We start from the raw sequence: 23,830 nt of genomic DNA, 5'->3' as shown, positions 1-23,830 counted from the left end.
TGATGGAGCATAAAAAAGTGTAACAATGGGTAAATAATTTATTTTTTTAATTTCTTCTAAGTAATGTTCCTTGAACCACACATCCACGCAAATTCAAAACCAAATCTTGTTGGCTACACCAATTTTACTTTCTCATCTCAGCGCCAACCACAACCACATCTTTGACCGCCACCTTTTCCTCCAATCCAAACACCTACCCACACTCGCCACGTGTACTTAGCATCCTCTGTATCATAGAACCGGCTACAGCGGATAATACTTTCTTTGTCATGTTCTTCTCTTCATCGCCCACGTGGCGCTCTTTTACTTGATAGTATTGCGAATTGTGCCAAGTGAATTATTACTGGAACAGATCGGATAGATCCAACGGTTCTCAAGGCAACACGTATGATTTGAATCATCCAACGGTATCTGGGAACTGTATAGCAATGGCGACTGGTTTTTCTTCTCATTCTTCTCTGTCAATCTATCTGTATACCCTTTTTCCCTTAAAAGCCTAATGTTGTTCGTGAAAGCTTCGTTTCCCATAACATTTTTTGAATAACAGATTTTACTTTCTGAGGATTTAACCTTTTTGAGGTATACACTGATTGATTAATAGCGTTTCTCTCTTCCTTGTTTTCACTTTATTTTTTCTTTCCTTAAATAGCGGTTTGTGGATACTCCGAATGATTGAATCTTTGGCAAAAGTTCGTGTTTTTGTCGTTTCAGCTTGTGGGTTGTTTGTTTTTCAACCTCTTTTATCTGATTTTGGAGGAAAGACACGTTTTTTGTGTTTATTGAAATGTTTACATGCGTAATTGTTTTGGGGGTAAAATATGGGTTCGGTTACCTTGATGGTGGACACGTTGGGAATTTGTTTGTGTGGCTACTTTGAGGTTTGCTATTTTTTGTTCTTGCTGTGAATAGTTTGGTTGTTGTTTTGAATCTGTCATTGTTTGGATTATGTGTCAAGATGAGTTTATTCCTCTCGATTCTTGTTGAAAAAAGTGGGTGTCTTTGTTCAATGTACTTTGGAGTACTATTAATGTTTTGGTTTTGGTTTTTGGTGTATATACAATGTTTGCGGCTATTCCCTTTTGTTATAACTAGTAACAAATGGTTGTTAATGATTTGAATTGCCCTTTGTTATGACTTGTTAGTCATTCTTTCCGAGGTGGAAAACATGTGAATAACGCAGCTAGAAAATTCTGCTCTTCTGGCTTCTGGCGTTTGAAATTCAAGTGTCACCAATCATTTTCTGAGTATGCTTGTTTAAACAACTCGGTTTTTTATTAGCTTTTGTTTTTGCTCGGGAGCTTCTGTAGTCACTCGATTTCCTAATTTTCTGTTGTGAAAATTGTTTTCACTTCAATTTAGATGGTTGCTAACTGAGTTCTTAATAGGATTCCCTAACCAGAGCTGCTGTTTGTTCAAGAAGAGGCTGTGCTCATTGCTCAGAAAGAGTTTTTGCTTCAAGAAATCGACACAGTTGTGTAGATGTCTGTGGCTTTTACTAACCTCTCGTGGTGGTTGTGGAGTGGGAAGCATCAAGAGCCAAGAATCTCAAATGGATCTTCTATAAATTCTTCTGCTGATTCGAATCTGTGGGAATCAGATGTTTTGAGGTTTCCTTTGGTTCAGACGAATATGGGGTCCTCATCGAGAAAGGTGAAGCGTAAATGGCACAGTAGGGAAGAGAGGAAGGTGGATAGGGAATATGATGTTGTTCTGGTTCCATCTGATGGTGGATGTGTTTCTGGTTCTGAATCTGATGATTCTGACTGGTCAATTGGCTGGTTAGAGCCTCATGGACCTGGTTTCCCAAGTGATGATGAAACAGATAACAGTTTTGCTGTGCTGGTTCCCTGTTATGGACGAGATTATGGGAGAATAGTGGAGGATCCAAAAAGCAATTTGCTGAGGGGTGTTGGGAATTTTCCAGATAGTTATTCAGATCGTGAGTTTTCTTATTAACACGTCTTTTGCAGTTACATTTGTGTTGTTTTTGAATTGGTTTTCTCTCTCTGTTTTGGTTAATGAATCATTAGCAATTTAGCATTTGAATACATGGATTTTGATTGAACCAATAAACATTAGTAAAAAATGTAAAAGCTCTACAAAATGTTGGTTTGTCTTTAATTTTTGTTGGCTTTGTGATTGTCATACTGATTTCTGTCAAATTGGTTCCAGCAGCTGCTGAAGTCCATCATGAATTTGTATTATTAGTTAAGAAAAAGATAAGCCAAATATATTTTTTGGTTAAACTTTACCAGACTGAAGCATACCATTTTGCATTTAGTGTTATTTCTATTACATTTTTTTCTGTGAGAGGAAGTTACTTCACATTTTTATAAACGAAGATTAAGATACAAAGAGAATTCATCAATGTTGCTGCATTTACATTTAAGGTCCATAGGAGATAAACATGATTTGGTGTGAAACGATTTTAACCTGAAGCTTTTTATTCATTAATCATACTAAGTTTTCTTGTTTTGAAACGAAAATAAGATTTTCCATTGGATTTATGAATCTGACTTTACCCTGATGGTCCATTAGCTGGAATCAACAATAACGACATGAATTGGACTTATATCTAGTATGATATGTGATGTGACTTGTGAAGTTAATGTTAATTTGGACTTTGTGCATAAATTTGTGGTTGATTACATAGCATTTAGATTTTCTCTTCTGTTGGGGTTAGAGTTGAAACATTTATGCCTTTTCTCCCTTGTGCGCAGAGAGCAAAAAATATGTGGAAGACTGGCTCTCTTCTCTTAGAAATACCTGATGCACAACCATTCATCATTGTGATCCCTACACTTCCTCAGAAAATTCCTCTTTGGTGGTCCATAGCCAATAAATGATTGTATAATGTAAATATTGTAAAAAGAAAAAAAAAAAAAGGCATTGATGTTATGTCAGAATATGATTGGTTAACATTGAGTCTTTGTTAATTGAAATATAAGAAGAGGAGGAGACGGTGAAGAGTGAAGTAGTTGTGAATGTGATGCTTTGGCACTGAGAATGATGTGCAACTGCTGCTGTTCTGCTTTCTTCCTTGGAGAGTCCAAAAATTATGACTGAATTTAGAGGTTTATTCATGTGTTACTTTGGAACTTCCAATTCGTTTATGTAAATATGGTGTAATTGGTTGAATGCTTCATCGTGTACTCAAATTTGTACATAGCTGTATATAAATTTTGTATAACATGATGTGTGTGTGTATGGAGTTTGGATGTATAAATTACCACAATTTTGTGTAAATATGCTGATAATATAGTCTCTATCCTACAATAGTAAATTGCATTGACATCCTTTTTGATCTTGTTAAATTTCTCTCTATATTCTTTATTTTTCTTCTGTTGAATTTGATGTTTCATATGTTTTGAAAATATCTTATTAATTATTTTTGGTTGATTTGGAAAACCTTATTATTTGTGCTTAAAGAGAGATTTTTATGATTGTTATCTGCAATTTCAAGAACTTAGATCTGGTTTTACTGCAATTTTATATAATTTAAGGAAAGAGTCAATTTTATAGATTCCGGCTACTATATTAAAGAAAGCAGATGTCCATTCGTGTGCTAATCGTGTTTATTATATTATTATTACACGAATATTATTATTATATGGACGCACACACCAGAGGATCTAGTTACATTGTAACTCAAAAAAAAGTTACTTCTCGAAAGTCTCTTTTCACCAGTTTCTTTTCTATTTTCTTCTTTTACTTCAGTATATTTTAATGTTTTTACATTGATACTTTTTATTTGTAAATTTTGTAAACATAGCTTTAAAGTTGTAACATCATATAAGAAAATAGAATATTTATACCGTTTTATATATAATTTTATAGATAGAAGAAATATATACAAACATATGTAAATAAAGTTTAGTTACACGTGTCACAAAATTAAATTATTTCAAAATACACAGGTTATTAAAATCTTTCAAGATAAAGGACAAGATTATATTACACCATATTGTATATTTATGTAGGTTTAAATACTTTTGTTTTATTTGTTGATTTTGTTCAATGTGAGATTTTTTTTTTTTTATGTTAAATGTGGATATAATTTATGTATTGTCAATGTTTAAATGAGTTATGTGATTTGTTTTTATGTGGCTCGTCAAATATAATGTACATGTTGTCACATTATTATCTTCAATCTCTTAAAACTTTAGAAACCCTAGCCACCACACACTTCCACTGCACAACACCAGTGACGAGTCATCTTCATCCAAAACGCAAACCACATCTACAATTCTCCAGAACACACAACATCAATCTCCACCACAAGTTTATATCATCTCACCGTGAGAGCCACTTCACGAACCATGCTCACGCACCATCACGATCATCATCACTAAACCACCTTACGGGCAACAATGAAACACTTGCACATGCATACATCGACCACGCACCTTGCGAGCAAGCTATAAATGAAATCATCCTATCCTTTCTAGTTTGAATATTGAAAATTTTTAGTACCAAAAAATCAGAGATAATATTATTCATATACTTCTTAGATTTATTTCCAGTCTAATGCATTTACTTCTTAATTTGAAAATTAGCATAAGAAAACACAACTCGATCATGAAATCTGCTATAATTTTTCATCATTCAAATCATCTAAATAAGTATAGTAATGACAAACATTTTAATCATTTTAATCATTTTAAACAAAAAAACTATAAGAAGACTTCATAAATTGAACAATCAGATCAAAAGAAGAAAATTCTTCAACCATTCACATAACGGTAGGTATATATATATATATATATATATATATATATATATATATATATATATATATATATATATATATATATATATATATATATATATATGAAAGAAAGATTTAAAGAACTAATTGCATAAAACTATTCTTTTTCTTAACCTCCAAATAAACAGGTAATAAACCATACAACAATTTTCTAAAAACTAAAGTTTTAACTATTTTCTAAAAACTAAAGATTTAACTAATGACATTTCATCTAACCAAATCAAATTTCTCCAATCTACATTTCCTATAAAAAAAAATAGTTTGCAACCTTTTTTAAAAAGCACGTCCAATTAGACATATACCTATTCATAATTATATTCTATTTCTTACTCTAAAAGCGTCTTTGCGTCAATTCAACATATAACTGGATGAATGCAACTTAATTAAATCACCTTATACGTAGTGTAAAACAAAAATTGTTGTACATTCTTAAGAATTTTTCAGACTATTTTGATCAATCCTGTTCAATAATATCATATATATATATATATATATATATATATATATATATATATATATATATATATATATATATATATATATATATATATATATATTAGAATTAGAATATTAGTTTGTAAGACACTTTATACATATAATATTTTTATCTTTCTAATTAATAATGCAACATAATATTTTATATAACATAGTTAACGGTAAGCATTCATAAAAATAATGCTTCCATCCATTAATAATTATTATTATAAGTTAGGTTAGTAGAAAATGAATAATATCTGGCTTCTTACCTAATGCATGAAAAACAGTTTGTAACTTGTAGCAGTGCCGCGACAGATAATATTTTCCAATTTTGTTTGAAAGTAAGACCTAATTAGCTGGTTGTTACTGAATAGATGAAAACTGCTTCCCCAGAATTATAACATACTTAGATTAATTTTTTGGCATTGTAACTTGTATTTAACCTCTAAAGTTTGTTAAATTCTTTATCTTAGGTTGGGAACCAACCAAAAGTGAGGAAATTGATCTTAAATAAGCTCTCCAACGTTTGTGCTCTTGAAAGGAGCCAACACCTTACACGTATATATGGGGCGAAGTATACTCCTCTCCATATATGAGGACATTTTCGCCAACCTATGCTTTTCTTTTCCCCTCTCATTTCATTAATCACCATCCTAAACAAAATCTAACCTTTTCTCAGATCATAAATTCTGTTGTGGGACATTATTCTTTTGTGTCACATCTTCGTCGTCAACATTTTACTTCAATGGGTTGAAAGTGCATGATTGCTTCCTAAGACAAACATGTTGCAAAGGGCAGCAAGCAATGCATATTCATGGTGGTGGGCCAGCCACATCCGGACAAAGCAGTCAAAATGGCTGGATCAAAGCCTCCAAGGTATGTTTCTCAGTATGAAACCTCGTTAATCAATCTTTTTATTATTTTATCTTAAAATTCTCTAGTAACACCAAATCAAATATTGGATATTAAGACCCAGAATGTACCAAATTATCAATCTCGGGCGATTTTAGAATCACCAACATTCTCATTTTCTCTTGATTTCCCAAACTACTTTGTGGAGAATTGTTAATTAAGATGACTTGCAATTCACATGCATAAAAAAGAAGCTTTTCGTTTCAGAGATAGTAGCTGCATTTTCTTCAATGCACCATTTTCTCAGGCTACACATGCATACACTAAACAAGACATGGTGCAGAATTCAGAGATGGTTTTAGAGAAAGGGATGCAAAATGATAGGAGTATAGGGAGATGAATTAATGACATTAAGAATGAAATAGGATAATGGCATAGTTGTATCAGTTTAATGGGTGCATAATCGATAGGAACATAGGTTATCATGTTCATTGTTATGCTTTAAGTTTTGGAATAAAATTGAGTGAATAATGAGGGAAACAAATAATGACAGATATGGAGGAGAAGGTGAATGAAGCCCTGGTTGTGCTGCGAGATGAAGGGGACTCATTTGCTAAGAGGGCAGAAATGTATTACAAGAAGAGGCCCGAGTTGGCAAATTTTGTGGAAGAAACCTTTCGAGCATATAAAGCCTTAGCAGACAGATATGATCATTTATCAAAGGAACTTCAAAGTGCAAACCGCACTATAGCCAGTGTTTTCCCAGACCAAGTCCCATGTCATATGGAAGAAGATGAGGAAGAAGAAAGTGACACAGGAACTAATTCAATATCATCAGACCCCAACAATCAAACACATGATAAACCATCCATTCCTAAAGTTCCAAAAACCCCAAAGAAGGATTTTAGAAGCCAGTCCATGTTGATCTCCAGAAAGGCCACACTTAAGAAGACTCCTAGCTCTATAAAATACATTCCAACAATTTCATCTTCTGGTCTGACCAAGGATGAAGCTTTGGCAGAAATTGACAAGCTTCAGAAAGATATATTGTCGCAGCAAACTGAGAAAGAGTTCGTAAGGAGTTTGTACGAACGCGCGTATGAAAAGTACTGGTCAATTGAAGACCAGATCACAGCAACACAGAAAAGAGTTTGCAGCTTGCAAGATGAGTTTGGTGTTGGGACAGTGATAGAAGACAATGATGCAAGAACTTTGATGGCAGCCACAGCTCTAAAATCATGCCAAGAGACTCTGGACAAGTTGAAAGAGATACAAGTTCAAGCATCTAAAGAAGCTAAAGAGGAGTATCAAAGAGTTAAGAAAGCTCACGAGATGTTTGAGACCCTAAGAGACCAATTCATTTCTAAATATATGACGAGTCAGCTAGAGCATGATGATGGGGACAAGTGTAAGAGTGTAGAAACAGATCAAAAAAGCATAGATGAAGAGATGGATAGGTTGGAGCAAGAGGCGCATAATGTGGGGCTATTGAGAGAGAAGATCAAACGAAAGTTGGAGGAAGATTCAAGCAATTCCTTCACTGTGACTGAAATGGCTGAGTGCATTGATGAGCTTGTAAATAAGATTTGTACCTTGGAAACAGCGGTTTCATCTCAGACTGGTTTGGTTAAGAGACTAAGATCAGACACAGATGGACTTCAGACAAGCATAAGAAAGTTGGAAGAAGACAAGGAAATGCTCATAGAAGACTCAGAAGTTACCAAGAAGAAGCTAAAGGAATTAGAGCGAGAGTTATGGAGACTTAAAATGCTCAACCGAAGTGTCAGAAGTCAAGACAACACCCTCCAAACGCGCTTTACTGAAGCTACCTGTAACCTTGAGCACCTTTCTGGAAAATTGACTTACATGAAGCCAGATGAGGAGGAGGAGAACTTGGTGCTTTACAGGAAGAAGAGAACTGCTTCTGATGGTATACCAGGGAAAAAGTTTGAAAAACATGGTGCTAACTTGTTTGTTAATAACTTAGATGTCAAGACAATAAAGGAAAAAAATGGTGCAAATATTCATAAGAACGAGTCTAATTCGATTGGGAGTAGTTTTCTTAATGAAAGGATTCAGAAGCTGCCATTCCATGAAAATGATAATTCATCTGATACAGTGAGCAATGTTGACAATGAATCACAGGACTTGGACACTGGTGAGGGAGATCAACCTAACTGGAGGCAGATGTTTATGAGTGGATTAGATGACAGAGAAAAGATTCTGCTGGAGGAGTACACATCAGTCTTAATGAACTATAAGGAGGTCAGGGCTAAGCTCAATGATGTGGAAAAGAGAAGCCGAGACAGCATTTTTGAGTTGACACTTCAGGTAAGAGATTATATGGTTACACTTCCAAATAAAGTCATGATAGGTATACTATGAACTTTCACATCTATGTTTTTAGCTTTTAGCTCTTAGCTCTTACTAATGTAGAATTTTGCCTACAGCTAAGGGAGATGAAGAATGCTCTTGTGGCAAAGGATAAAGAGATACAGATTTTACGTCAGAAGTTAAACTGTCCAGATGCAAATCCTGATGAAAGTCCCTACACCAACACCACGGAATACAAATATACACCCAATGAAGCAATTCTTCGAAGAGCAAGTCAAAGAGCATATGGGTCAGACTCAGAAGTTTTACATTTAAATTCAAATGCAGATGCAAATGCAGTTACCCCTTTTTCAGAACATCACGGTGAAACTGAAAGCACGAGAAGTATAACCTTATCATCTCTGAAAATGACACTTGGGAGGCTCATGGAAAATCAGGATAACCGCCATGACCTTTCGAACATGGAACAGAAATTCCGCTCAGCCATCGACGACTTAATGGAAGAGAACTTGGAGTTCTGGTTGAGGTTTAGCACTTCAGTTCATCAGATTCAAAAGTTCCAAAACTCTGTTCAGGACTTGAAAGCTGAGCTGAAAATGATAAGGGAAAGAAACGCGAAATCTGAAGGGCATTCAAATAATAAACATCATATGCAATCTGAACTGAGGCCAATATTCAGACACCTTAGAGAAATAAGAACCGAATTATCACTGTGGGTGGAACACAATGCAGTACTTCAGGATGAACTGCAAGGAAGGTACTCATCTTTGAGCAACATACAAGATGAGATAGCAAGAGCGGGGTACGCGGAATCCGGAGCCGACCAGGCTGAGCTAATTAGCAAGTACCAAGCTGCAAAGTTTCAAGGTGAGATTCTCAACATGAAGCAAGAGAACAGCAAGGTTGCAAGTGAACTTCAAGCAGGTCTTAGCCTTGTGAAAGGAATGAAAGTTGATGTTGAGAAGACACTTGATGAGCTAGATGAAGCTATTGGTGATAGTAGTAAGAGTGTCAGCCAGATAAAAAAATCCAGTAGTCGTGCTCGAATACCCTTGAGGTCTTTCTTGTTTGGAGTCAAGTTAAAGAAGCAAAAGAATCATCCTTCACTGTTTGCATGTGTCAACCCAGCATTGCAAAGGCAACACAGTTTCAATGAACAAGCACCAGCTCCAATTTAGAACAACTTCCACCAGTACTTGGATTATACTCTAAATTATGTAACACTGTGATCATATATAAAAGCTGAGTCCTCGTGCTGTTTTAATTGCTTTTGCAACATTGACTTACAATCCTTTCTTAAAGTACGTGAGTTCATCTGTACAAAAGCAAATGGAATTTTATCTTCATTTTTGGTAGCCTTTTGCATGTGTAGTTTCATAATATGATATGACATGCATTTTAAATATAAAATTATTTATCGTTGTAAATGATTTGTTGTTTATGGCAGAAGTTTCTCCATGGCAAATGATTATGAATAATGTGTTTTTTATTTAACCATATGACAGTCTGAAAAACAGTTTTTTACAGGTGTCGTTTCTGATATATTGCATCTCAATTTATATTAATACTCTGGTTTCATTTTGTGAAGTTCATAGCAACATTGTCTTTATCCAAGTAATTCTTGTTGAAATATTTAGACAAATAACTTGTTGATTCACTCTGTAAAGTATTGTATTCATGAAAACGCTATAGACAAATATTGAATTTAGAAATGGTATGTAATTTTCCAGAACTAAAAACAATCAAAATCACATTGATAATTCGTAATGAATTGTTCATCAAGTGAAAAAAAAAAATTGAGTGATCGATTGTCAGCTGTTCAGGGATAGGTTGCGATATCAATTGAAGTCGCCTTCTCTCTTTCGCAATGTGCTCCACCTCTGCAAGTATTTAAATTATCATTGACAATATCTAACATGAAAGTTATAATTATTATTAATAATGAGATGACATTCCAAGAAAACATGAATGACTAGATTTATCCCTTAAAACACCTTAGATAATTGTGAGGTGCTTCTCTTGATAGGAAAGTCGTCTCTTTTAATCATAGTTGCCCAGTTACCTTCACCCCACTTCTGAACGGCATCTCGTAATTGCAGGTCCTCTTGCTCTGACCATGGTTCTCTTTTCTTTTTAATAGATGTGCTACTTCTGACTGAACCATTGGCTTCTACTACTTTTGTTGATGATGTATTTGGCAGTGTCTGTCTCTTCACTGTTACTGGAAAAATAATATCGGTGTTGCTCGAACTTTCATTCTTATCAATGGTAGAGGGAGTATTTATAGTCAACGGAGCTTGAATCACTGAACTAGTAGCACTGGATTCACCCAGTTTAAAAGATGCAATAATTACCTAAAGAATAAATTATTTAATACAATTGTCAACTAGAATTAACCGTCATATCATATCATGCACCTCTAATAAAAACACATTTTGACCAATCTGACCACGTACCATTTTTAATTTTAAATGTGAGAAAAAATTATAATAAATAAATTTTATTTATTATTTTATTTTCAGTGAAGTCATGTGTAAACTTTTTTAAAGTAAACTTAAAATTCAAGTTTGTGGGTTCTTTTAGCTTTGCTCTTTTACTTTTAATTTTATATTTTTTCACTATTTCTTCTTTAAAGATCTTTTATCTTAAACTACATAATGAATGACTTTGTGAATTTTGTCTTCTATTGTATATATGTTTATCTCCACTCAATATAAATGCCTCAACTCTCATTTAAATGCCACACAATTAAAACAGCCCAGGCTCATCCAACAATGCAAAATTGCTTCCAACGAAACCAAAATCTCATGACCTATCCTAGCTTTACAAACCTTCATAACAGCTTCACACCACCAAAACCAAAATCCCATGACCCATTATACCTTAAATCCAACAAAACACAACCCCATGACCCATCACAGCTTTACATTGATGCTGACAAAACCTATCTATCTATCTACATAACTCATACTCTGATTATCAAAAATGCTATTTAAAGTTTTCGGCCTTAATCATGTGTGAAGTTGAGTATTTGTGTGACCAACCTTCAAAAACGTTTATTAACAATTTTCTGAAATTATCGAAACCACTTCTTCTGAAACTGATATGCTTGAATATAATTGCAAAAAATATTTAGGTAATAGAATTATGACAAAAGCAACTCGAAAGTAACCATTTTTTCAATTAATGACACAATTAGATTACCTTATCGAGAATAAGGAATTTTGACTACTATAATATTGAGAAAAATAATGTCACATGGTCCAATAATATTTCATAAAACTTATGACTTGTTATTGTTCATTATAAATATTATTAACTTTAAATAATTTTTGTCATTTTGCCCCTGCAGGCACTTGGAATTTAAAATATTTATAAATTATTAATTTAAATATAAATCTTCTGTTGCTCAAAATGGATGATAGTTCAATGGATAATGTTACTCTTCCTTAAGTCCGATTGGGAAGTAACATTGAATAACACTAAAAAAAATCTGAATCCGGCTAAGTACGCTAGCCTTCTTTATAAGTTAAAATAATAATATTAATAAAATAATAAATAATAATATTATTATTATGTTTAAGAATTAAATTCTAAAGTTGACTTCAAAATCCATTTGGTTCATCTTCAAATGGAGAAAGAAATTTATTGAAAGAAAAAATGGAAAGATGGGAAGAAGCCAAATAATAATCTTTTAGAAAATATTGTGCACATTCTTCCAAATTTGAAATATTTAGTTAAAAGTTGGAAAGTATTCGGTGAAACAAATATGCAATTGGCTGCAAAACATACCTGGATAAAATTTAGTAATTTGGTAAATTATAACACACCTTAACAAATGCTGCAGCTTCGGTTGCAGTTTCCCTGTTTAAGCGAGGTAATACTTCTCGTTCACTCTCCAAGTCACTGTCATCATCCTACAGAAAAGCACCAAATATGTATGAATCTATAAATGTGCAATACAAATTCAATAGCTTAAACCAGACAAAAAAACAGTAACCGCAGGCGGACAGTATTTTTCATGAATCTGCATGCAGTGAACATTCATGATAACTATAACTACTTGAGTACTATAGACACTTATCTTTATTGCAATAACATTTAAACTTTATTAGGATGGAATATACTTGAAAAAGAAATCAGAGTATGGAGTAACTTTAATTGCAATTTCAGCTGGAAATAATGTCTGAAATTTATGGACTATCTATATTTAATTTAAGATATAAGAAGCACGGAAAATTGAATAAAAGGGTACCACGTATCCCATAAATTTTTTAGGCAAGTGACATTAATTTGCTTGGTGGGGTGACATTCACTATTATAAGCCCTAGTGGAAGGACTATTAGGGCTTGATTTGTGAAAGACAAAAAAGTAAAAAAAAAAAAAAAAAAGAAAAAAAAGAAAGAAAAACACACAAAATGAGAGATAAAAAATTAATAAATATTGAAAGTAAGCTTATTTTCGCTTTAAGAAAAGCGAAAAGATTTGTCTAGAAGTCCATAAATATTAATGATTATGTATATATTATAATAATTATGTATTGAATAATTATAACATAACCAAACCATTTTATTAATGTTTATATTTATTATTACAAAATAATATTAAAATAAAAGATGTTATAATAATAAATAAAATATATATTTAACATTTTTTATACCGAAACAATTTCGCTTTTTTCCTTTCTTTTTCCATTTCCACCTCTCACGTTCCATGCATTTTCTAGTTATATATTAGAATAGAAAGTGTAGAAAATTATATATACACTTTAAATAATTAAAAAATTAATTTATTAAGTGAGTTGTGTTAGTACATTATGTGTCATCACTAAGAGTAAGTTTATGTTAGTCTATTCTGTGTAATAATTAAAAATAAAATTGAAATACAATTAATATATTTGTGAAAATAAAACTCTTTTACATATAAAATAGGGTTTTGTTAAAAAAAAAGGACTCTTTTCTTTTCATTGCAAAACACAATGCATACAAGCATATGAATATGTAGGCAAAGCAATGTAGATAGAAAGGTACGAAAGAAAAGAGACATAAAAAAAGATATAAGAGCATAAAATAAAAAGTAAAAGAGAGAATAAGGGACCGATTCCCCTGATCGATAAAAAAAGGTAGATGAAGGTGAAAAGATAGAATATAGATTAATAATTAATAATAAATCATAAACTGAATCCCTATAAATTATTGAAGCATTACAATGTGTCGTTAACCCGCATTGCTCACTTATCAAAGGATCAAGTACCTAAATCATAATCAACCTAAATAACTCTATCTTCTCCTTGATCAAACAGTAGTATAAAGGCATAAATGCTTAAAATATTATTAAGCTACTATATCTTCTCGGTGATCAAACACTGGCATAACAAATACCAAAAATACAATTAACCTAAATTCTGTCTTTCTAAGAGCAGGACTAATAGTAACAATAGTTTCCTTCTCGATGAAACTCACATCTCACAGAATTAATTAATGACAGAGAATTATGAATATGACTTTGGAAAATTCGGTCAAACTTTATAAAACTCCAAAAAGAAAAAAAAACACACACACACGTTTCAGCTTAAATCTGAGAAATGTAACTTGAAAATATGAAAAAAGAGAGAGCAGGATATAGAAATTATATTGCAAATAATCATAGTTTAAACAAAAACATATTCACACAAAATTAAAAGGCGTACAAACCAAAGGTTGAGCATCGTCATCCAAATTTGCCATGGAGTGACCATACGCCAAATGTCGCCACAGCATTTGATACTCTCTAGCATTAGAAATTCCGGTTGATGTTTTGGCCGCCAAATCATTCCAGTTAAACTTGGAATACGGATAATTGGCCAATTCCTGAAGCAACGTCAAAACCGTTGGTGCATCGTATCTGCATGATGTATCACGCAGATCAGCAATAAACAGAAAAACGAGATGAAAATAATTCAAAAAAGAAATAAAAACAGAACGAAGAAATGAGACCTTTGCAACAGAGAAGCAGTGTCTTCTGCGCTGAGAGGAACCTTAACCCTTCTTTGCTTGTTAACCTCTTTAGCCATGGGAACAAATGGAAGTTGCAGAATAAGAAATTTTCTCTCTCTGTACTCTCAGTGATGACTCAGTCGTTCTTCTGTTTTCTTCTGTTTCTCTCTCCAGTGACACGCAATTTGTGCGCACGGGATAACCTTGGGGCATTTATACACGAGGGTACGGATAGTACAAATCCGTTGATTGGGGAAGGGGAAATGCCCACAATACAAAAATCCTTATATAATAAAATGTTTATATATATCAGGTTTTTCTTTAGAAATTTTACCGTTAGTATTTTTTTTATTATATTAGTTCTGGAAAAGAAAAAATACACAACAAAAATTATAATATTGATGATAATAAAATATGATTTTATTACATTTTTGTCTGTTTTTAATATATTTTAATTTTCTGAGTTTTTTTTGCTTGAAATTTATATTTTATTTAATATCGTTTATTTTAAAGATTAAAAAATAATTTAAAAATTGCCATTTTTATTTTGTAATATTTTATTTATTTATTATTTTTTATTTCGGTATTTCTATTTTTTCTTTACAAGATTTAATTAGTAAAACCATTATTCATTTAAAAAAATCTCCTAAAAGATTAGGAAAAATGAAGTGGTGATTTTTTAATGTTTAATAGATATCTGAATTTATGACTTTTTTATTGAAGCTCTTTTTCTTAAATATTGTTTTAAATATATTAATAAATATCACAAAAGTTATATATGATATAAGAATTATAAAAATCATGTCATACCGTACCTTCTGATTGCAGGCGGTGACAGAATTGTTAATAGATTCCATTGAAAATTTATCGAATAAAAAATTATTAAAATAAATACTATCATCCATTTTCATTAGAAATTCTTTTATAAAAAAAGTAACTATCTTTCATTATAAAATAACATTAAATATATTTTTAACTTTCTTTCTAACTATCTTTCATTATAAAATATAATTAAATATATTTTTAAATTTCATTTTATTTTTTTTTATCATTTTTCTCTTATAATATTATTAATGAATATATTAAGCCTTTCTAATTAAATAGATATGATGTATCAAATAATATTGTCAGGTTAAATCAATTTTTAGTGTTACTAAATTCATTTATTAATAAAAATTAAAAGATTCAAAGTTTAAAATATGAATAAAATCTAATTTCAAAGTTAAAACACTTAAAAACATATTTAATTTTTTAAATTTAATAAATATATATATATATATATATATATTAATAAATATTAAATGATTTTGATTTGATTAATAAAAATATTTTACACGTTATATATTATGTATTCTACTTATGAAATATAAAAGTATAAATTGAAAAAGTGTAACTCCTTACAATTTATATGAGTAGCCAAATCAATTCCTTTAAACTGCTTTTGTTTGGTTTACAGGGACTATTGACTGTTCCCACACATCAACACTAGGTTTTTCAGTGTTTTGTCCTCACTCACACACTTTCCTATAAAACTTTCCAAAACGTCACCCAATCCCAAATTACTCCAGGCCAAGGACGCTTAACCATAGAGTTCTTATGGGTTAGACTACCGAAAATCAAATGGATTTGTTGATATGAGTAGCCAAATCAATTCCTTTAAGCTATCTTTCAACTGTATAGTCTCATACCTATACAATCTCTAGATCCCTCTGATTTCGGTGTATGTTCGATTCTTCCATGTACCCTTTCCACTGAAAACCAGGAGCCACTCCTTGTTTGTGTATCTTGCACCAGCGATCACTTCCCGTCCTTGTCAGTCACAGAAAAAGTATGAAATATTCCACTTTTTACACCCAAAATTCTAAAATTATCATTTATCCTTTATTAAAAAATATATTAAAACCCTAATATGAGAGATGTGAATCTCTTCTCAGCACCACCATCCGCATTCTCCCTCCATTTTCCTAGCAATTGGCTGCTATGAAACGTGTTTTTTCCTTTCTTTGTCTCGTGCTGGAGGAAGAAGAAGCATGGTGGTAGAAGAAGAAGCTAGTGTGGTGTAGCTTTTATAATGAATCCTACTAAAATTTTTGCTTTAAACAATCAATCAGCCAATACACAACAACCAAAGTTTTTTGTTGGAATGTTTCACTTCCTCATTTTTTTTCTTAAGTTCTTGTCTTGTATGGTCTCTTTGTTGGTATCATCATCTCTTCTCCGGTTAGCCCATCTAGAGTTGATGAAGAAAGATGTGCTTCAAAATATTGACTTAATATAATTTTTGTTTCTATTTTCAATTACTTTCTTGAGATGAATATGACATTAGAATGATTAATTTTAGTGTTAAACGTGGTTTCTATTTTCATAATTATTTAGATTTTTTTCATCATGGTATCTAAAACATTATTAATAAAGTCTTTATATAAATAATGAGTGAAGTAAATGAGTTGTTTTATATTTTATGACGTGATCTTTTCAATACACCCATAAATTCTAGACTACCACCTTCCTTCTTTCATGTCATCACACCACCACCAAATTATAATGTCTCTTTAACTATCTCTTCTAGACAATGTAATCACAACATTACCGATCGTCTTACCACCATCATCATCTTCGTTCGTGCAACACTCCTGTTTAAATATTGTAACGAGAAAAGATCAAATTAAACAAAAATTATGAAAATTAAAATTATATTGAACACTCATAAAAATAGAAATTAAAAATAATATTAATAATATTAATGTGAAAGAAGTACCACCAAGTTATTAATACATTGATTAGTTATTTCCAAATTTAAAAATATCTTATAAAATTTTATTTGGACATAAAACTATTAGATTCTGGATTAGATATTTTCAAATTTAGAAATATTGTTTTCATCACCCTCAACAAAAAATATATAAATAAACATTTTAAAATAAGTGTTTTAGAAAGTGTAGTGTAAGGGGTCCGGTTAGACCGACCGGAAGAACCAGAGGGGGTAAAACCCATTTGCAAGGTGACCGGTTGGTTGGACTTAAGGTTAGAGTGATGGTGGCGCAGAGAAGCATTGATGGGAAAGTAACGGAAGATACGACAGTTTATGGTAATTAATGGTTAGTTATGAATGTAAGGATTATAAATGGGGGACCATTTATCACGTAGAGACACTTTTTTCTGAAATATATTCACTCATTTTCCTGATTTCCTATCTAACTTGAGCATCAGAGTGTTCTCTTTGCAGGACCCCCCGGTCAACATCTGAGGGAACATATTGGACGAGCGAGTCGGACGGTCGGGAGTAAGGGTGAGATTTAGGTATGTCAGTTTCAGACTCCACATACTGAAACATTTGGCGCCCACCGTGGGGCTCAAAAACAAGATCAACCCAAAAACGATCACAATGGCAAAGCAATTGCAAATGCAGCTACTGCAAGAGATGCAGAGGCAGATGCAGGACATGAGGGCTGAAATAGCGGCTTTGCGTGCTGAGCGAGGAAATGGAGTGAAGGGGCCATCGGCTTAGTCGGTGAATGTGCACACAATTCACTCTGATGACGGTGAGGCTAGCTGACCGGCATCTGTGGAGGTGGTGGCTGAGGGCGTTGGACCTAATGGACAGGGTGGAGGGAGAGGTATTGGCAGAGGGGAAGGACTGAATGGAAGAGGGGCAAGGAGAGGGATTCGTGGTAGAGGGTTTGGGAGAGGGGAAGGGGTCAATGGGCAGAATCGGGGAAATCCGGATGGACATAGGGAGTTTGTAGCGTAGAATCCACCATTCGAAGACGTTCAGGCCGGGGAAAATCAATATGACCAAGCGGAAGGGCTCCATCCATTCACTACCAACGTTATGGGGATAGCAATGCCGGAGAATAAGGTTTTCCCGTGGGTAGAGAAGTATGGGGGTGCGACCGACCCGGTGAAGCATCTGCGATCTTTCATGGATGCTATGGCGGTGTATTCTTCGGATGAGTTGGTATGGTGTAGGGTATTCTCTTTGTCTTTGAAGGACGAAGCTCTAGATTGGTTCCATTCTTTGCCGCCACGGACTATCGACAACTTTGCCACTTTAAGACATTTGTTTAGCCAGCAGTACGCGTCGAATTGGTCTCGGGGTTTGACATATACGACCCTGGTCCGAATGAAGCAAGGAAGGGAGGAATCGTTGAAGGGATTCATTAATCGTTTCAACCGAACCACTCGACAGGTGCGAAATGCGGATCAGCGGTTGATAGTTAGTGCACTCACTACTGCTTTAAGACCGGGACCTTTTGTGGATTACCTATATGAAGAGGAGCCTCAGTCAATGGATGAACTGCAAACACAAGTTGGCAGGGTTCATCCAAATTGAGGAGGGGAGAGCTTATTGGGGTGATCAGGGCGATGAGGGTGCGCCGGTCGTGAGAGCGGGACAGGATAGAAGAGGGGAAAAAAGACCGAACGAGGGGGAGCATAGAGGGGGGGGGGTAAGACGAGGAGTCGAGACTCAAAGGATTCAGCAGTACGTTCACCATACACCGTTGAACGCACCGAGGGTGAGAGTAATGGAGGAAGCTTTGAGGACTAACCTATTGTTGATTGCGGGGTCACCAACTCTGCGAGGAGCTGACGAGAGCAAGCATTGTCGATACCATCAAAACATGGGGCATTCTATTGAAGATTATGTCACGTTAAAAGACAAGTTGGAAAGTCTGGTACAGGCGGGCCATCTGAAAGAGTTTGTGCGGAGGGGGAGTTCTCGTCCAAGAAGGAACCAGGTGGGGCAAGGGAGCCGCCAACCGCCTGAACGACGAGACCCACCCACGGCCGAACGGTCAGAGACGGTTAAGAATGATGAAAGATCTTTGAGGGGGGTTATAAACACTATCTCGGGAGGGTTTGCGGGAGGAGGATCGTCTTCGGATGCTAGGAAGAGGCATTTGAGAAATCTGCACAGTGTTAACAGGGTCGGGTTGGCGCGTAGGACCATGCCAACGATAACTTTCTCAGATGAAGATTTTCATGTACCGGACCCTAACCAGGATGATCCCATGGTGATAACGGCCATTATCGCCCGTTATAGTGTGGGTAAGGTGCTGGTGGATCAGGGAAGTTCGGCAAACATTTTTTATTGGAAGACTTTCCAGCAAATGGACATACCAGACGAGTCAATCATGCCATTCCATGAGCAAATACTGGGGTTTGCAGGGGAGCGGGTGGATACGCGAGGATATGTGGATTTGAAAATGAGTTTGAGGACGGAAGTGGGGGCTAAGGAGTTGAAGGTGCGATTTTTGTTGGTAGAGGCCGAAACCTCTTATAATGTGTTGCTCGGTCGGCCTTGTTTGAACGCGTTCGGAGCGATAGTGTCTACTCCCCATCTGATAATGAAGTACCCTACGGAAGATGGGACGGTGTGGGTGGTTAGGGCCGATCAGAAGGTGGCAAGGGAGTGTTATGCAGCGGGTTTGAAAGTGAAACCACCTGTTCACCGAACGCATGAGTCGCGGTCGGAGGTAGCAATGACTGAGTTGGACCCGAGGGAGGATATAGATGATCGGGTAGAACCGATGGGAGAGGTTCAGCCTTTTCCCTTGGAGGGCGAAGGTCGAGTGACAATGGTTGGTCGGGAATTACAGGAGGGAGAGGTGGAGCAGTTGGGATGTTTGCTGGTTAGGAATAAGGATTTATTTGCTTGGACGACGTCAGATATGCCAGGGATTCATCCTGATGTGATTTCGCACAAGTTGTCTATATTTCGGGACGCCCGACCGGTGTCTCAAAAGAAGAGAAGGTTAGGGGCGGAAAAGAGAAAGGCGGTGGATGAAAAGGTGGGGAAGTTGGTTGAGGCTGGATTTATAAGGGAGGTAAAGTATACCACTTGGCTAGCTAATGTGGTTATGGTAAAGAAATCTAATGGCAAGTGGAGGATGTGTACGGACTTTACGGATCTTAATAAAGCTTGCCCGAAGGACACCTACCCCTTGTCCAACATTGATGCATTAGTGGATGAAGTGTCCGGTTATGAGGTAATGAGTTTCTTGGACGCATACTCAGGGTACAATCAAATACCTATGTACCGTCCGGACAGTGAAAAGACAACGTTCATTACCGAACGGGCAACCTATTGTTATGAGGTTATGCCGTTCGGCTTAAAGAATGCAGGGGCTACTTATCAAAGGCTGATGGATAAGGTCTTCCAACAGCAGATCGGTAAATGTATGGAGGTGTACGTGGATGATATGGTGGTAAGAAGCCGGTCAATGGAAGAACATTTGAGGGATTTGGAGGAAGTCTTGGGGCAGGTTCGGAAGTTCGATATGCGCCTCAATCCAGCTAAATGTACTTTTGGGGTTCGGGNTGGGAAATTTTTGGGGTTTATGTTAACCTCACGAGGAATTGAAGCAAATCCCGACAAGTGTAAGGCGGTTTTGGAAATGAGGAGTCCCCGGACGGTGAAGGAGGTTCAAAGGTTGGTGGGGCGTTTAACATCATTATCTCGATTTATTCCTCATCTGGCCAAACGGCTAAAGCCGATCCTGAAGACAATGAGGAGAACGACCCAGGAATGTTGGGATGAGCAGAGTAAGGAAGCGTTTAAGGAGGTGAAGGCGATCCTTACGCGACCTCCAGTTATGGGGTGGCCGGAGGCGGGCCATGATTTGCAGGTCTTTTTAGCAGTAACGGAAGAGGCTATTAGTGCCGTTTTAGTCCAAGAAACTCCTCAGTTCAGGCTAATATACTTTGTGCGTAAAAGCCTTAAGGATGCTGAGATTCAATATCAACAGTTGGAGAAAGTAGCCCTGGCATTGGTTTATGTCGCTCAGCGCCTTAGACCTTATTTTTAGGGGCATTAGGTGGTCGTTCAGACGGATTATCCAATAGCCAAAATACTGCGAAAACCTGACTTGGCAGGTAGGATGATAAGCTGGTCGATAAAGCTATCGGAGTTCGAGTTGAAGTATGAGCCTAGGGGATTGGTTCGAGGACAGCAGCTTGCGGATTTCGCTAGTGAATTGTCGGGAGAACCGGAGGCATTTTGGTGGCAACTTTCTGTGGACGGATCCTCCAATAAGCGTGGGGGAGGAGCAGGGGTGGTGCTGGAAGGCCCGAACGGGATGTTAATAGAACAATCGTTGGTATTTCAGTTCAAGGTAAGCAATAACCAGGCTGAGTATGAGGCTTTGTTAGCAGGGATGGAATTGGCACGAGATTTGGGGGCGAGTTTGTTGGAATGCCGGATCGATTCACAATTGGTGGAGGGGCAGGTGAATGGTGGTTTCCAAGTGAAAGACAATCAACTCCTGCAATACTTTAACAAGGCGAAGAGGTTAGAGGCGGGCTTCAAGCACTTTCGGTTGCGATATGTGCCCCGAGTAGAAAATAGCCGGGCGGAGAGATTAGCAAAGTTAGCGAGCAGGAATATGAAGGGGGGGTTGTCAACAGTGATTAGGCAAGTGCTGGCGAAGCCAACGGTGGAATGTTTCAATGTGGTTGCTGGTGGGCCACGAAAGAGTTGGAAGGATGAGATTGTCCGTTTGATCAGTAGGCAAGACGAAGGAGAAGCACTTAACCCTAGCGACGCTAAGCAGATAGCTCGGTATTGTATGGTGAGAGATGACATGTTCCGAAGAAAATGAGGCAGAGTACATGATGAGGGAGTTGCATGAGGGGGTGTGTGGAAGACATACAGGAGGAAGAGCCCTTCGGGCATGGGTTTTGCAGGTGGGATTTTTTTGGCCGACGTTAGAAAAGGATTGTATGACGTTCACCCAAAAGTGCAAGGCTTGTCAGAAGTATGGAAATGTATTTCATGGGCCGGCGGTCGAGTTGCAGGGAATTGTGTCTCCATGGCCTTTTGCGCAATGGGGAATGGACATTGTGGACCATTCCCGACTGGGCGGGCTCAGATGAAATTTTTATTGGTGGCAGTGGATTACTTTACCAAGTGGGTAGAAGTTGAACCTTTGGCCAAAATCACAGCTTCTCAAGTTCAAAATTTTGTGTGGAAGATCATTTGCCGCTTCGGGCTACCTAAGGCAATAGTGACAGACAACGGTCGACAATTTATAGATAAGAAGCTGGTAGCCTTCTACAGGGAATGGGGGATAACTCCGATCAAGAGTTCTGTCGAACATCCACAAACGAACGGTCAGGCCGAAGCTATGAATAAGATTATTATTCATGAATTGAAGAAGAGGCTCGGAGAGGCAAAGGGGACGTGGGTGGACGAGTTACCTCAGGTTTTGTGGGGTTATCGTTGTTCGCCACATGGTGCGACAGGGGAGTCACCGTTCAATTTAACTTATGGGACGGACGCCATGGTACCTGTCGAGGTGGGAGAAGTAACCTTGAGGAGAAGGTTGGAGGATGTAAGTTTGAATGATGAGGGATTAAGGGGTAATTTGGATGTTTTACAAGAAAGAAGAGAGGCGCCAACTGTTCGGGTAGAGGCACGGAAGAGGTTAGTTTCTCGAAGGTATAATGCGAAGGTCCGACCAAGACAGTTGGTGAAAGGAGACTTGGTATGGAGGAAAGCGGGGGAGGCCCGAAGGGAAGCAACTCATTGAAAATTGGCGGCGAGTTGGGAAGGGCCATTTCGAGTACGGGAGAGCTTGAATAACGGAGCGTATCGGTTGGAACATTTGGACGGGAAGTCAATCCCTAACACTTGGAATATATACCATTTAAAATTTTATTTCAGTTAATTACTATGAGTAGTTTTGTAATTCTTGGTTTATGAATGGAATAGAAGTACTAGTTTCAGTTAATTTTAGCCGTTCGGGCAAAGTCAGGAAAATGACTTTGCAGAGTTTGCGAAATGTGGAAAATCAGAAAAATGATTTTCCCGTTCGATCGGTGGGAAGGAAGTCAAAAAAATGACTTTGAAGGGAGATATAAGGATAGCCGTTCGGGTAAAGTCAGGAAAATGACTTTGCAGAGTTTGCGAAAAGTGGAAAATTAGAAAAATGATTTTCCCGTTCGTTCGGTGGGAAGGAAGTCAGAAAAATGACTTCGAAGGGAGGTATAAGGATGGACGTTCGGGACAAGTCAGGAAAATGACTTTGCAGAGTTTGCGAAAGGTGGAAAATCAGAAAAATGATTTTCCCGTTCGACCGGTGGGAAGGAAGTCAGAAAAATGACTTCGAAGGGAGATATAAGGATAGCCGTTCGGGAAAAGTCAGGAAAATGACTTTGCATAGTTTGCGAAAGGTTGAAAATCAGAAAAATGATATTCCCGTTCGATCGGTGGGAAGGAAGTCAGAAAAATGACTTCGAAGGGAGGTATAAGGATGGACGTTTGGGCAAAGTCAGGAAAATGACTTTGTAGAGTTTGCGAAAGGTGGAAAATCAGAAAAATGATTTTCCCGTTCGATCGGTGGGAAGGAAGTCAGAAAAATGACTTCGAAGGGAGGTATAAGGATGGACGTTCGGGCAAAGTCAGGAAAATGACTTTGCAGAG

At 36.2% G+C, this 23,830-nt stretch overlaps 4 protein-coding genes across 6 annotated transcripts; 3 read left to right on the top strand and 1 right to left on the bottom strand.

The window, feature by feature from the left end:
* The first annotated feature begins 446 nt into the window (after nucleotides 1-446).
* LOC106778918 lies at nucleotides 447-3,246 on the top strand. 3 transcript variants are annotated; one of them, XM_014666923.2, is made up of 3 exons: nucleotides 447-579; nucleotides 1,386-1,939; nucleotides 2,721-3,246. In XM_014666923.2, exons 2-3 carry the CDS (start codon nucleotides 1,480-1,482, stop codon nucleotides 2,768-2,770), a joined length of 510 nt encoding a protein of 169 aa, XP_014522409.1. In that variant the 5' UTR covers nucleotides 447-579; nucleotides 1,386-1,479; the 3' UTR covers nucleotides 2,771-3,246. The 3 variants fall into 3 exon arrangements, with proteins under 3 accessions (XP_014522409.1, XP_014522412.1, XP_014522410.1); XM_014666926.2 differs by having other exon boundaries at nucleotides 464-579; nucleotides 1,400-1,939; XM_014666924.2 differs by lacking the exon at nucleotides 447-579 and adding an exon at nucleotides 893-1,244.
* Nucleotides 3,247-6,643: 3,397 nt separating this feature from the next.
* On the top strand, nucleotides 6,644-9,639 carry LOC106778932 (protein NETWORKED 2A). Its single transcript, XM_014666939.2, has 2 exons — nucleotides 6,644-8,428; nucleotides 8,548-9,639. Exons 1-2 carry the CDS (start codon nucleotides 6,644-6,646, stop codon nucleotides 9,607-9,609), a joined length of 2,847 nt encoding a protein of 948 aa, XP_014522425.1. The 3' UTR covers nucleotides 9,610-9,639.
* Nucleotides 9,640-10,166: 527 nt separating this feature from the next.
* On the bottom strand, nucleotides 10,167-14,645 carry LOC106778939 (telomeric repeat-binding factor 1). Its single transcript, XM_014666946.2, has 5 exons — nucleotides 14,407-14,645; nucleotides 14,125-14,314; nucleotides 12,262-12,348; nucleotides 10,426-10,785; nucleotides 10,167-10,311 (listed from the first exon to the last, which is right to left on the bottom strand). Exons 1-5 carry the CDS (start codon nucleotides 14,481-14,483, stop codon nucleotides 10,270-10,272), a joined length of 756 nt encoding a protein of 251 aa, XP_014522432.1. The 5' UTR covers nucleotides 14,484-14,645; the 3' UTR covers nucleotides 10,167-10,269.
* Nucleotides 14,646-18,250: 3,605 nt separating this feature from the next.
* LOC106778931 lies at nucleotides 18,251-18,739 on the top strand. The gene has a single exon (XM_014666938.1). The coding sequence runs from the start codon at nucleotides 18,251-18,253 to the stop codon at nucleotides 18,737-18,739; it is 489 nt and encodes a 162-aa protein (XP_014522424.1).
* The last annotated feature ends 5,091 nt before the right edge of the window (nucleotides 18,740-23,830 follow it).

This window comes from Vigna radiata, unplaced genomic scaffold (genome assembly GCF_000741045.1).
Source record: "Vigna radiata var. radiata cultivar VC1973A unplaced genomic scaffold, Vradiata_ver6 scaffold_180, whole genome shotgun sequence".
Taxonomy (NCBI): Eukaryota; Viridiplantae; Streptophyta; class Magnoliopsida; order Fabales; family Fabaceae; genus Vigna; species Vigna radiata.
Note: the sequence above shows the minus strand (reverse complement) of the source record. Positions and strands in the feature narration are given on the sequence as shown.